The following is a 15,009-nucleotide window of genomic DNA, read 5'->3' as shown; positions in this document are numbered from 1 at the left end:
TCGAACTCGGCACATGACCAACCATGGATGTCTATGAGCAGCGCGATGCTGGTCTGCCTGATCAAGCCTTGAAGTCAGAGTTTTAGCGTTGCTACTAGCAACGATGTTTTAGTGTTTGTTGGTTGCTCGTGAGGCTGTTTTAAGGTGGGGCTCTGTTTCGTGCCGGACTTGGCTCCGCAACTTCATCAATTTCCCCAAATCTCATCTAGCTGAAATGAATTGTAAAACATCCGCAGTTTGCAACCTCGTGTTCTCCCGCCGTCTGTAAAACTCCCGTTACTTGGTTTTTGTTTGGTGCCCCTTTCACTGCCGTCCTTCTCATCCGGCTTAGGTTGAGGGACGGCCAACGAGAGAGCTCGCTTAGAATCTCCCAACGAAGAGAGCGCGAGATTGGATTAACCTGACGCGGATCCTTTGTCGACATGGGAAATAGCTATCTGTAGCAGTAATTAGTCGAAATGAGAAGCATAGATGGCAGATTACTATACAAAGCACGCTAAAGATTGTCTGAAATCATAACGGCAGACATTCTAAAAGCCGAGACTATGTGTGAGCATTACTGGACCGCCCTTTGCGAAGCATAGACACTCACTAGTGCCGCTAGTTGACCCTTTTGTTCACACTATGAAGCAGAAGCATGAGTGATGCTAGAACCAGAAGGCAGTGGGCCTTTACGCTGCGATCATTGTTGAAGTTACGTGCTAATTTTGGTAAGGTCTGCCTCATACTGCCATCGAATTGGAGCTAGGGTCTTACACTGTCAAACCTAAGGGAAGGAGCTTGCTCTGCGGTTCTGCCCACTGAAAGCGCAGCGCATGTGACGAGGAAAGCCGACTTCACTCAGTGCTCAAAACAGGCGATCAGCTGGAGCAAAGAGAAGGTCGGTTACGAAACCTTGCGTGCGACTGGTTGCGCGTCTTACAGAGTGGAGAACTGAGTTTGAATCTCATCATGAATCTCCATTTGCTGAAGTTGGACCTCCGCCACGTCCCGTCAGAAACATTCATGAGTGCTCTGAAGCCATTTGTGCTGACTCGTTGGCCTGTCCCTGGCTGTTCATTGTTCTGCAATGAGCTCTGCAAAGTGATATTCGGAATGGGATTCCTCCCGCAATGGAATTCTTGGCGAGACAAGATATGGTACCTTGTCAGAAGTGCTGAGATAACGAAACAAAGTTGATGTCAATTAAGCGGCAGCGTCCAGAGCCGAAGAACAAGACAAAAAGGGTAATGGCATAATTATGTGGGGTGATGATCATCGAGGCCTCGTGACGGCTTCATGCATAAGTGCGTGCTGTATTGGAGCCCAACGTCACTTCAAAGGATTTATTTTTCTAGTGATTCACGTTGGCAAATCGCCGCCATCTTCATGCACGCAGCCTATCGAAATCGAAAGCTGGCAATACTTGAGAATCCTTCTAGCTGGTACTGCAATGCTTGGCACCTGGTCACGCTTGCGAAAATTTTGGTAACCAATAGGTGAAAAAGCCGTCAGCCATCTCCAAGTTGAGCTCGCACACAATCTGGTCACTGGAAATCCAATGGCTGGTTGACTGCAGGAACGTTGTTCGCCGTGGGGGTTTGCCCCCACTACCCGTATGCATATTTGACGTGTCTGCAAGACTCGAGGAAGGAATGATGCGAAGAGTCGGACATTGCCTTTGTAATCCCTGGGTCGTAGCGATGAAGGTGAAATGTGAAATATTCAAGCTCGTTTGTAGATCCATCCTCGTTGATACGGTGACGCGTCTGTTTGGTCTTACTCCACTTTCACGGTAGACGTACTGAAGCTCAGCGCAAAATTCAGGCAGCTTGGGAAGGAAGGATCCGTACTGATTGATTCTGGGTTGAGGCAAATTCGAAGAGGCAAAGAGGCTCGAGGACGTAGCCATCCTGATCTTTTTCCTGCCGATTATTCTGGGTATCGCCACCCTGATAGCCCAGGAGATTTGATCGATGAAAGCTTTGGCCCCACATCAGATTGGGTTGAGGTTCGCCATCTCCCGTGAGAGTTCCGGGAAGTTTGCACGTTTGAGTTCTGTCCTCCCTAAGGTTCGTGCAATGTAAAGTGACACGAGTACGTGAATACCGGCGGTGTATATGAAAGTTGCCCGTTGCAGAGGACGAATTGGGAGAAAAGAAAATTGCCAAGGCCTTGCTTGGCCTTTAGATGCGTTGATGCGTCCTCAAAGGATTTTCAACGCACTGTGAACATCCATGCTCATGGAATGTACATGATAGAATGACGCGGCTAGTGCTCTCCATATGCACTCCATACTGCAGCTCTGAAGTTCAGTAAACGAGTAACCTGCGGGACCGTTAGGTACGGGGCGTACTTGGACGCTAGAGCGGACAAAACCGTTTTCTGCCCCCGCATTTCCAAGGAGGGGAAAGTGATAGGTGGTAGTGTGGTACGCATGCGCAGAGTGGAAAGAGATGTTGTTTATTAGCCAGTTGGTGAATGGCGTTTCGAGAAGCTTGTTTGACATTGCTGATTCTGAGGCTGGAAAGAACAAGGCCCGGAGACGGCGGAGAGATTCATTAGGAAGGCAATGGTGGCACCCGCCATCGTGGATGCAGCCACTGATTCGCCAAATGCGCCTGAGCGGGGGAGCGGCGTAGGGGCAAAAATGGGGTCATTGGGCTTAGTGGTGGCTGTTCCAGGCCCCCTCCGGACTGCAAGGGAGTAGCGAGTACCGCAGTATGCCTTCGCCTTCGCCTGATCTGTCAATTTTGCCGTACGATGTTGATGTTTGTGTTCTCCCTTTTCTGTTGCGTCGGAGAAGCCGCTGAGACTATCATGAGGAATGGCAAGGCCGCCGCCACATCCAAGGGAGCTGCAAGGGAAATGCAACAAGGCTTCACAAAGCAGCCTCACGGAAGGATAGGGGTTCTTGGAGGCGTCGATCATCGATTCCGGAGGGTCGGCAAGAGTGCTTTGTGCATAATCACAATTATGCGGGCCTCTAGAGCAAAGACAGGCTCACAGGTCAAAAGGTAGGCGGTAGGCGGATGGATGGAGGATGCTGGGATGTGAGCTACAAATTGAATCCAGAAATGCCTAAAGCTAAGATAAGTCTATCCGCGAGGGTTATTCCCTGCTTTCCAACAGGGGGCGTAGGGGATGAAGTAGTCCGAGTAGGTACCTAGTAGCACTTGGCAGTAGTACTCGTCTTCTGTGCTTCTGGTAGGGCAAGTCCAGGCGTCATACGCACTTACCGATTTACGCATCATTTTCCTCGACTGACGCCATGGCGAATTCTGTACTCTGGTACACGGTCTGTAAAACCCTGCAGACGCATGGCTGCCTTCCACACGCTATGCCAGCTTGAGAGGACTTGCAGAGAGATATCATGGTCGGCTCCGCCAACAACCTTGGAGAAGGAGTTTTAACATTCCGCTGTTGTCCAATGTAATGATTCGTAGCCAAGGAAGGGAAGAGAAGAGGCAAAAATAAATTTGGAGAATTCAAAAAAAGAGGGCAGCGGTCGATCAAACCAACAGCCGGTTCCTATGAGCGGTAGATGTTCAGGGACATTGGAACTAGCCTCCACCGTAATAGCCGCACAGACTTTGCATTACTCAGGGTGTCAGACTCTACTCAGATAGTTCACATACCCATTCTACCGTATCCCCACCAAAAAAATAGTAGTGGGGAGATTTAGTCGACCGGAAGATACCACGACGGTTAGCACACAAGTGTAATGACTAGCATATTTTCAAAACGTAGGTACATATCCCGATAACTTGGTCTTAGGTCCAATATAAATTTTGGAAATTTTTTGAATTTTGATTTGGACGTCGTTGTTAACATGCACCCGTTTGCCCCAGTCTCTCATTCCTTCTCCAATCCTGTTCACTCTAACAGCATTTGACGGATTGACGGGTTGACGGTTGCCCAGCTGTCGATGCGCCTTACTGTTGGACCCCGGGTAAATTTCAATCACACGCGTCATTATTGCTCCAGGCCAAACACAACGGGCATCCTCCCACTAATTTATTTATTATAAGACCAAAAAGCTTGGACCACATATTCCACAATAAACGTTAAGAAAGCGCGTCTATCTCACACACTTTGATAATATAATTCAACCTACACCATCAAGATTTTGGGGGATGCAGGTCCGAATCCATTAGAGAGATTCGTAGGCCACTTTTTCGTGTGAAAGAGTTCTTGCCGACTTAAACATTACCGAAACTCAATCTTGCCCGGTAGTGTCATTCAAGCTTCAATTACTTCTGCGCTGCTGCCTCTTGCCGTCGATCTTTATGTACTTTCCTCGACTGCGCGCTCCAACAGCGTTGCCCGTCTGAGGCTCCTCAGTCAAAAATTCCCATCATCGCTTTCTTTGACACCTTTCACGTCATTCTCTTCCTCAATTCATAAAAATCAAATAAAAAGCAGACGAGCGTCTGCGTCATGAGTGTTGGCAAGGCCCCTGCGTGCGTGCCCACATGGCGGGGCCACATCGAGACCACCAAAGACGCGTTGATCATCTTCGAGGCTTGCTTCAGTGGCACTTTGGCACACTGTTTCCGCCGTCCTCACGACCGAGAGCGCAATCAGCTCATTGTGAGCGGCAACGTCTTCGTGTACGAAGAGGCTACCTCGGGCATCAAGAGATGGACCGATGGCATCCCCTGGAGTCCGAGTCGCATTCTGACCAATTTCCTCATCTACCGCCAACTCAACAGTCCTTTTCCGCCTGGCGAGAAGAAGAGAGCGACCAAGCGGAGTCAGAGGGCGCTCAAGCCGGGTGAGCCGTACGCAACGAGTGCAACCACCACACCCACGACCGACGAAGGCAGATCGTTCCCGGGGCCGGAATCACCGAACCCCTCGCAAAATAAACAAGATGATAGCCCGGACAAGGATGCCAACCGCGGCCTGGTCGGCTCGCTAGTAGACTCCTACGAGTTCAAGGAGAATGGGCTGCTAAAGAAGACGATGACGGTCACTGTCCACAATGTACAGCATCACCTGGTATCCTACTACTCTCTCGAGGATGCGAAGCACAACCTCAGGACACCTAGGGATGATCCTCGTCTCAAGGATCTCCCGATAAGGGAAGCTTTGTTGAACCAGCCGAAGTTCAAATTTCCCAACCTTGACGACGCTGGAGACGGAAGCTACGAGCAAATGGAAGGGTCGCAGAATGCCTATTCTCAATATTACCAGCCGAACGGGTACGACGCAAGGATGTACCCTCCAAATCCCGCACTTCAAGCTCCCCAAGTTTCATCCCCAATAGCTTTCCACCCTGCGTATGCTCCGTCACATCCACCTTCTACAGGCCCGGGCTATGCATCGATAGCACCATCCACACCGGCCTACGCATCCTTGACGCTTGGGCCCGTGTCGTACCCGCAACATCAACCTCACGGTCAATACACGCCTCACTTCAAGCAAGAGGGGGTCCCACAATACCAGGGCCAGCCGCCGCAACACCCTCAGTATCAACCACAGCATTATGGTGGCCATCCTCAAGATCACCAGGTACAACAGCATCCAAACTACCAGCAGCAGGCAGGCCAGAATGCCTTACCCCGTCCGCAAGCAATGGTAGACTATCTTCACGCGAACACAGCAGACAATGGCATGAGTCATGAGCTGTACGGATCTCCTGGTATCAAGGCGGAAGGGATGGTGCCAACATCTCATCCCCAACAAGGACAGGCCTGGCCACCTGCCTATTCGCAGTCATGGGGTGCCCGTCCAGATGGGCAGTCATACACTTCTTCTTACCGCGCACAATCCTAATCATTGGCTACACGGCATTCTTTCAAAATGCGGGCGGAGTGCGATTGTCGTTTGATAACCTTGGACTGCGCGACGATCTGGAAGGCTTGCAACGGAAAGCAGTCATCTACAATGGCGTTATCATTTCTGCATTTGCGTCTGCTACAAAATATACACCAGGGGCGGCTTCTTGTCAAAATCTCAGCATGGTCTTCTACGAAAGTTGTTGCGTACGTGGCTGGGACTTATAAACCCAACGGGCGTTTAATGTGGAGTCACTGTTAATGTTTGCTGATAATTGCACATACACCACATGGCATCTCTGCCGCTTGATCGCATTCGAATACTCCAGCATGAACTCGAAGCCTCCTGAGCTCTCACACGTTCCGCTGTGCGCTCCACATCGACACAGCGATATCCGCCAGCTACGGACCCGTTTCCAAAACTGGCCCCAGATGTAACCAGACGCCGCAAAGTCTGGTCATCATCTTCCCCTCCTCGACCGACTTCATGCGATGGAAACGGCGATCCCTACAGGAATTTGACCGAAATTCCCCATTGATCCTTAACAGCACATCATGCGTTGTGCCGACTACCGAAAGCCCCCTCAAGTGGAAGTTAGTCTCGCACTGTTGCAATGCATGACACCTGCGCACAAGGACATCCTGCCTTAGCGTGCGCTGATCGATATTTGGATCGACTGGCTGTTGAGACTCGGCAGCCGAGGTGTACGGAGAGCATTCGGAGAGTGCTCCGTGTTTCAAACAGGCTTGATGGAGGGAAAGCAATCGGCTTCTTTGCTTGGAAGATAAACAGGTAGCCAAGGCAGATGAAGCGAGACTGGCAGAAGCAGATTTGCGTCAGGCTGTACTATAATGCGGAGACCTTTTCGCTCTGCTGCTTGATAGGCACATAGGGAAATATTGAAAAGGTAGCAATAGAGCGGAAAACAACCGCAGCATCTTCAAAGATCAACAAACGATCGTCGTCCGACCCAGACATTTGACACGACTGATCCTTTTACAAGCTTTGAACCGTCGAGATGACCATTCCGTTACGACTGGGGTGAGCCTGTCAAGCTCAGGGGAGCTCGAAAATATGTACCTCCTCAGGACCCGGAACAGGCAGGTCCGGTCACTTCTTTCAGCCCTACCATGCACACTAAAATTCTTTTGAAACATCACCACTTGGGCAATTGAAACAGACATGAGTGGAGGAATCCTACACCGAGCAACGACCCTTGTCATAGCATCATTACATAACATTCAAGCGGTGCACCATGCAATGGCATCAGCGGCTTGTGGTCTTGCATGCCGTAATTTGCGCTTGACGGCACCGCGATTGCGTGCAGGCCTGCGCACACCGTTGCGGCTGAGAGCGGTCAATGAGAAAAGTCAGATGTGGACCTGGGCGAGCCGTGAGAGGATAGGTGGGGTGGATGGCGGCCTGGAGAGGTAGGGGGCTTGGCCTGAGAGTCGTTTGATGAGCTCCAGGGACGAGGACTGACGGGTTGGGTAATGCAGGATACAATGGGCTGAGAGGTTCCAGAGGGAGCAGCGAAGGTATCTGGCTGATGGCGGGAGGAAGGATGGAGACAAGGAAACGGAGAAGAGGTATGTTGGAATAACATTCCGCTCTCGGACTTGTTGACCACTTCTCTGCGCCTTGTGCTGCTCTGCCTGCGTTTGGACCTTCGATTGCATGAAAACTCACGGCGCGCCCTACCAACTTCCCTGGGCCTCATGTTCCACCAAGCTGCTTTCTTCTCCTCCCACTTGCTCTCCGCTAACGGGCTTCACAGACCTTCCCCTCTCTCCATCCTCCTACCCGTCCACGAAAACATCTACACCCTGCCCAACATCCTGACCTTCTCGCGCCTTGTCGCGGCCCCGGTAGTCGGCTATCTGATCGTCCATGATATGCACATGCCGGCTCTGGGCTTGTTTGTGTACGCAGGCGTCACGGATTTGGTTGATGGCTGGATCGCGCGGAAGTGGGGTCTGCAGACCGTGGTGGGCACTGTGATTGATCCGATGGCGGACAAGGCGTTGATGACGGTTGTGACGGTCACATTGGCTATGAAGGGGGCGCTGCCTGGTGAGTGGTTACACCCAGCAATACTCGTTCGCCCATACGTTTTGCTGTATAGCAACGAGGTCGATCGGTGCGACATCGAATGATCCTAATGCTTCAACAGTGCCGCTCGCCGTCCTCATCCTAGGCCGCGACATACTCCTCGGTCTCTCTGCCTTATACTACCGCTACATTTCCCTCCCTCTTCCGCGCACCTTTACCCGCTACTGGGATTTCTCGCTCCCCAGCGCAGAAGTGCGGCCCACTACGATTTCTAAAATCAACACGTTTCTACAGCTAGGGTTGATCGGAGCTACGATGTCTGGGCTGGCCATGGGAGGATTGGGGGAGACGGCGCAGACCGCGTTGGAAATCAGTTGGTGGGTGGTTGGGACGACAACGTTGTGGAGTGGGGGGAGTTATTTGTGGGGGAAGGATATTGTGAGGATACTGAGCAAGAAGTCGTGATCGGGTAACGAGTCTTCGCGGAGTTCAAGCCTGAAAATGTTTTGACCAGAATGGCTACTTGCAATGAAGCAAGCTGATGGCAGCACTGGCAGCACTGGCTCAGACCTGGACTAGAGGGGAGAGGTGAAGAAAGGCACCCCCTCACGAACAAGGGTTTCGCAGGGCGAGGAGCCGCGGAACTGCAAATGTCAAGGTTTGAAGAGGAAGTGCAACAATTCTCGCGTGTGGCCTCACAATTCGGAAGTTCCAATAGTACATCGCAGCGAAGCCGTTGTTCGACAGTGTGCCGTCTCGTAGCCAAGCAGAAGCAACGAGTACTCTGTCTTTCCAAATTCGTTCGTGTCATGGCTTGAAAACTTACAAGCATGAAACCTATACAATATCTAAAGTAGCGAATGCGCCGTCTAGAAGGCATCTTTCCCTTCAAAATCCGCCACGGATCCAGAATATCTGATTGATATGGCCACCGCTAGCGCCGACATTCGCGGGCAAGGCTGAGTTGGAGTTCCATCGCTCGCCCTTCCGACGTCTTTCTTTATCGCGCGCTCACAAGGCGAAGGTGACGAATCAGTTCTCCCGAGTAAATGGTAGGGCGTTCTTGTGAGCAATTGGCACAATGCAAGCTAACGGCGAGAGTATGATCGCCGACGATGATGCTTGCGGCTGAGCCTCGATGCTGCGCGAGTACTGCGCGGGCAAGGCTATGCAATTGCTCTTGACATTCCTTCTGCCAATTTGGAGACACACTCCAGTCTTACAATCACTCTCAAGGTCTACAATATGACCTCGTGAACCTATGTCCCTGTGTTCTCTTCGACGTCTCCTCGTGTACTTGCCATGAGGAAGATACTGGAGGCCTCGTGGATCGATCGATTTTGTGTTTTCGTACAGTTGATCATCTGATGAGACCCATCGACTATGGCAGAATTAGGCATCATAGCTTCCGTCGTCCAGATCGCAGACGTCGGCCTTCGCCTCAGCATCAAACTCTACACCTTTGGCGAAATAGTCGCCAGCGCAGACCGTTCCGTCATCTCCATCTCAAAGGATGTCTCCCTTACGTCTGGGGTGTTGAAAGAGCTTGGGCGCATACTTGATAAGGACAAGGAAACTGGGACATTCTCGGAGAATGCCGTCCAAACCGCAGATGGCGTTGTCAAGGAGTGTCTGGAGGTGTTTCAGGAGATGGAGAACATATTGGTGAAGAAATTGCCCAGTCTGGGACGTGGACGTAGGGAAGGGAAGGGAGGAGAGAGGGCGAAGAGGGCGACGATCATGTTGGAGAGGCTCAAGTGGGGGTATTTGCAGCCGAAGCTACAACTGCTGCGAAGCAATCTGGACAGACTGAAATCGACGCTCTTGTTGATGTTAAATGTTATCACTTACGCAAGGCAGGTGTCTGGGAAGTATGTCTCGGTTACTTGTGGGGTACTACGCTGGTGGCAAGGAAGGCTGATCATGGGCAGAACCGAGTCGCCATCTCTGATCGCTGAGCAGAGGTCTCTCATCGAGGATCTGGCGCATTCGAACCGCGAATACATTCGCAAATTTGAAGGATTGAAGCTTGGAGTTGGGGGACCTGCAGTAGAGCAGGTGGATGATGCTTCAAGCATTGGAGCATTCGAAAGGGAACCGAGCACTACAACAGGGTCACAGCCAGGAGCATCTACCCGCACATTTGAGAGGATGAAGCTTTCTATTGGAGGGATACCGCTACAGGACAGAAAGAATCCTTGGGGCCTTGGATCCAGGGGGCCCACCACTGCGATAAATTCGTCGCCAAAAGCACCAAGCAATGTGACAAGATCGCTGGCCACGCCGCCAAACGCAAACATCGAAAACGTGTTCATCAATACAAACGTACAGACTAAAAAGGCAATGCCACCAGTAGGAGAGCGAGGAATACCAACAACAGAGGCGTCGATGGGGTTGGACCAAGAAGTGCTCTTCAAGCAGCTTGAACATTATTCGATGCTCATCAGAAATTTACTGAAAGAGGTGGATGAAGCACAATATAAGGTCACATACAAGAGCCGATTGCGAGTGAAGGGCGGTATAGCAGGTCTCCATGAGGGTGAAAGGCAGGAGCTTGAGAAGATTTGGGGGTGCACGGCGCTGCAAAGTGCGGAAGAAAGACTTGATTCTCTCACGGAGGGACTGGAAGAACTGCCTAGGATGAATAGATTCGTGGCGAGAGACCCTGTCAAGATGTTCTCCCCTAGCAAGCTGAGGCTCAAGAGAACACCCCTGTCGATGGCGGCAAACCGTGGGCCCGACAGCGGAGAGCAAGAGGAGGCTTCCTTCTGGTTACCACAAGCCACACCGGATGGACGTTTGGTCTATTTGAATTCAATCACTGGGACATCCACGATGGAAAACCCTTCCAAAATGTCAATTTCGGTCAACGAGGCTGCCGCAAAACGGAGCAGGATCATCGGTATGTCTGAGAACAATCGAAATCCTATTGATAGGCTGGCTGGGGTCTACACAAGGAACGATTCCGTACCAGAGTCGGAATATCACCTTTCAGATAAGAAATACATCAAGCTTTCGGACTCCGTCCCAAGAGCCTCGAGAGACAATCCGAGAATTGAGGAGTCATGCGCGCCAATCGCCGACACGGATATCAAGCCGGCAGGGGAGCAGACCAGAAAAAAAGCAGATCATGCTAGTACGTCGAGTGACATGAAGACCCGAACCTTAGGCCGCAAGAACGTCAAGGGTCTTGCGTTGAGCGCCGCACCAAAGGCGGTCCCTGCTCCGTCAGCGACTGGCACAGCGAGGGATGAAGTGGGGGTGGAGCATTATCCTAATCTGTGGGAAGCAAGCATTGTTGGAGCAGCGGCTGGCGCAGGCGCTTTCACCTCACACCACCTATCGGGCCAATCAAGTGAAAACGGGCCTGTGCAGTTTCGAGACTCGAAACCCACGGTTGCTGAATACTCCGATCGAGATCCTAATACGGACAAATGGCTAGAGCAGGAACATGAAAGGGAAGATCGCTGTCATGAATCCGAAAGTTTGAAATTAAAACTATATTCATTTGCTGACTACCAGAATATGAAAAATTACACCGATGACGGCAGGGATGCCCCATACCTGGACAAAGTCACGGCTACGCAAGACCCACAGGCTGTAGCGCCGTTCAACCTTCGGATGGGGGATGATATGCCTCAATCGAAACCATCTTCCTTACTTGATCATCTTTGCGGAACCAAGGACGCTGGAGTAACACCAGATGGTACAGTGCTGATCGAGCAGTTCCGTGGATTGAAACGGAACCTCGAGCAAGAGCATCAAGAGACAGTTTACGGGAACCGAACGAGTGAGACAGAAGTCACCGCTCGCGCTAGTCAGAATACAGTACCTCTTCCGGAGGACAACGCCGCCTTGGATGCAAAATTCCCGCGTGCCATCGCTTCCTATTTCCGAGACCATGAAGGTTCAAAGATGCCTCAAGCCATAGCGCAGCGTTTCACATTGGTGGGTTCCCAAGAGTATCAAGATGCTTCACCCGGTGACATTGGAATTCCAGGACTCTCTGCGCGCAGTGACTGTTCTCAGAATGATGCACTTGAAAGTCTCGCCGGCGCCAGAAATTCAAGGCCTTCTCGATCTGTTTTTGATGGTATGGGAGAAAGACAGATGGATCGGGCTTTGAGAATCATGATTCCAGATCCTGATGGTGTATTGAAGCCTACCACTCTCCCTCCCCTTCGAAGGCCAGACCAAGGTCCTGTCCTCGAATGTCCATTCACCTTCCTTAAGTGCTTCAGACAATTTACCGTCTTAAACGAACGAGAATGGATTCAGCACAGTCTGGAACATTTTCGGACCAACGAAAAACGGCCGAGAAAGGTCGATCCGCCGAAGATCAACTCGTGCTGCTTTTGCTTCCAAAGGTTTCAAGCACCCATTGGTGTTGTCAGTTGGCGCGACCGCATGGACCACGTCAAGAATCATCATCATTATTTGGGCCATCGTCTGGCGGCCGCTCGATATGACTTTGCCCTCATTGAATACTTTTGGCAAAATGGCTTATTGTCGTTGGCGGACTATCGGGAATTGAAACCGAATTCTGTCAACAAGCATGGCAACAACATTGGCCACGCAGAGCAAGCGGATACATCGATTCTTAAGGGACTTCAGACCAACAAGCAAGGCATTGTTATCGGTCCTGAAGGCGTTCCGATCGCTCGTCTCGTGGAAGGCAAGGCAAACGAGCTTGTCGGCAAGATATGTGACGAGGACGGTCAGCTCTGGAATGATCTCGGCAAGGTCATCGGACGGTGCGAGCTTATCCCTGAGAATGAGCGCGAGGCTAAAGCTGAAGGTTCTTTCGCTGGGCTGGAGGGCTGTGTCGTTGTCAAGGATGGCATGATTGAAGACGAAAATAAACGTAGAGTTGGAGTCGTTGTCGAGGGCGATGCGACGCGACTTATTGGCCGTGCTGTTGATGAAGACGGAGATATCATTGGCAAATATGGTGACGTCAAAGGTCATGCCGAGCTGTATGAGGAACCCCAAGAAGAAATGGCAGAACTGTCTTCCATGGGAGGGGACCTCGTCGAAAGTGCTGTGGATGAAGCAATAGAGCCCGTCACTCGATTCAAAATCGATGAAGAGGTGATCAATTCGCACGTCACGGGATCAGGGTACAGGCCACCCATGCGTCGTGCAGTTGCAGCATGCACAGCCTGTAGAGAACAGAGGGTCAAATGCAACAGGGCCGAGCCAATGTGTGTCCATTGCGAACAATACGGGGTAAAATGCATCTACAACAATAATACAAATCTAAGCCAAGGCGCTGGTCCAGACCTATCTTCTAATGTCAGACCCGGTGCAGATCGCCCAACGTTCCAGCGAGATGACAGCTTCTCAGACTCGGCTGCAGAAGCGAAGATGGAAGCCGACCGCAAGTTTTTCAATGAACCGAAATCTGCAATCTCAAGTAGACATTACCTACTCTCTTTCAGCGACGACGTCCCCAACAGTGACCGGATTCTCGAGCGTGCCGATCCCCTACGGCCTCCCGCCTCTGACGCAGAGAAGCGCATTCAAAAGCAAGCCGATACTTTTCAGTGCACATTATGCCCGAAGAAGTTCACTCGTCACCTCCGGACCCATACTGGGGAGCGACCTTTTCTATGCACAGTCTGTGGCGAATCTTTCGCGCGCCTGTTCGATCTCAAAAGACATGCGGCGCTGCACAGCGGAGAGGAATCTCATTCCGACGAGCGCGATCCTGGTAGCGACGTCGATTCACAGACATCGATGAAGAGAGGAGAAGAGAGTTCAACACATACGCGTCCCCAAGAAAAAGACCGGAAATTCATTTGGCCGGAGTTGGGGGACGACTCTCCGGACATCATAATTCCTGTCGGCACATCGTATGATGCGGCCGCCCCTTCATCCATCGACAACGCCTACTTGACTGAAGGTGACGAAGAGCAGAAAAACAGATTTATGGAGACGACAGACGAGTACAAAGAGTTAATGGACGAGAATGTCCTTGGTCAAGACTTTCACCAGCAGGCACGCATGCAACAGCATCGAAGTGCACTCGACGCATCAGCTCTCATGGAAGAACCCTCAGGTCCAACTTCTCCTCGTTATACCTGGTCTTTTTCAGCACCCACGGAGTTCAAGTTTCCAGAGACGCAAGATACGGCAGCGGCGCGAACTAGAATCCAGGATCCAGGCATTGACTTGGATTCAGTGGATAGCGTGCTGGAAAGAGGGAGCTCTGAGAGGTGGCAGCGCGGAAGCGAACAAGACGATCCGGGGGTGGCGGATATGGAGTTGGTAGATCGCCTCGTTTTCTTGTGGACCACGGTGAAGCATTTGTAAGATGGTGATGACAGAGCACGCAGCAGCGGTCTTCATTCAGAGGTTCCTATGACCGAAAATCGCAAAGGCCTTCAAATCTTTGGAGATGCATTGAGCTTTGGCATGGGTCGAGGCCTGATGATTTTACAGGATTTGACGAGTCAATATTGCGAAGGCCGGAAGTGATAACTCGCGGGCGCACGGGTGTCTTTGTATGGATGTCTGGATGGTATTGTTTTACATGATCGGCTTTGGCCGCATTTGGGATCACCTTCCCCGTCATAGAATGTCATACTTGGGTCAGGAACGTTTATTTCACCTGCAAAACCCTCAAGGAGACGACGCCGCTGACCGTCCGGCCGTATTGCTAACGTGCATTTCTCCTCAACGATTAGGAATCTGTGGAGACCTAGCGGTCACAGATTGACTATACAAAGGTCGTCACCACATATCCCCCATAAGCCTCGGAGTGACACAGGCTCCGCGCGCCTCAGAACACTCTAGCATTCCATCATATCAGTTTGTATATCATGTCCTTGTCCATCTCCTGTCCAGAGCATTGCTCAATGACATCACCCGAGTCAGTACCAAGTCTCACAAGCGGTACCTTGCTATATGCTGTCGTCCCATCTTCTAGGCCTTGTTGCCTTCCATGTTGGCTTTGTCTCCTCCCCCCCTCTGCCATCATAGTTGGAACTCGACGTATCGAACTGCATATTTTTCAAGGCACCGACCCCAATGGATGTTCCATTATCGCTCTGTACGTATTTTCAGAGCCCATGTTTCCCTTGTGAAGCATATCTTGAGTCTTGAGAAATGTCTCGGCAGTATTGACTCTCGAAACATGTTCCAAGACTCGATATACCTCCTCACACAGGCAACACCGACGGCGAAATCGTA

The 15,009-nt window shown here is 51.2% G+C and overlaps 3 protein-coding genes across 3 annotated transcripts; all 3 read left to right on the top strand.

Annotated features, from left to right (window-relative positions):
• Positions 1-4,419: 4,419 nt before the first annotated feature.
• On the top strand, positions 4,420-5,760 carry HO133_000196 (uncharacterized protein; the record flags this gene model as incomplete). Its single annotated transcript, XM_037291136.1, has 1 exon — positions 4,420-5,760. One exon carries the CDS (start codon positions 4,420-4,422, stop codon positions 5,758-5,760), a length of 1,341 nt encoding a protein of 446 aa, XP_037152571.1.
• Positions 5,761-7,481: 1,721 nt separating this feature from the next.
• HO133_000195 (uncharacterized protein) lies at positions 7,482-8,280 on the top strand (the record flags this gene model as incomplete). Its single annotated transcript, XM_037291135.1, has 2 exons — positions 7,482-7,836; positions 7,937-8,280. The coding sequence occupies 2 exons, from the start codon at positions 7,482-7,484 to the stop codon at positions 8,278-8,280; spliced, it is 699 nt and encodes a 232-aa protein (XP_037152570.1).
• Positions 8,281-9,198: 918 nt separating this feature from the next.
• HO133_000194 (uncharacterized protein) lies at positions 9,199-14,130 on the top strand (the record flags this gene model as incomplete). Its single annotated transcript, XM_037291134.1, has 2 exons — positions 9,199-9,686; positions 9,747-14,130. The coding sequence occupies 2 exons, from the start codon at positions 9,199-9,201 to the stop codon at positions 14,128-14,130; spliced, it is 4,872 nt and encodes a 1,623-aa protein (XP_037152569.1).
• Positions 14,131-15,009: the final 879 nt, after the last annotated feature.

Source organism: Letharia lupina (genome assembly GCF_014066315.1).
Source record: "Letharia lupina isolate WasteWater1 chromosome Unknown contig_10, whole genome shotgun sequence".
Classification (NCBI taxonomy): Eukaryota; Fungi; Ascomycota; class Lecanoromycetes; order Lecanorales; family Parmeliaceae; genus Letharia; species Letharia lupina.
The sequence above is the reverse complement of the archived record's forward strand: the minus strand, read 5'-3'. Positions and strand labels throughout refer to the sequence as shown.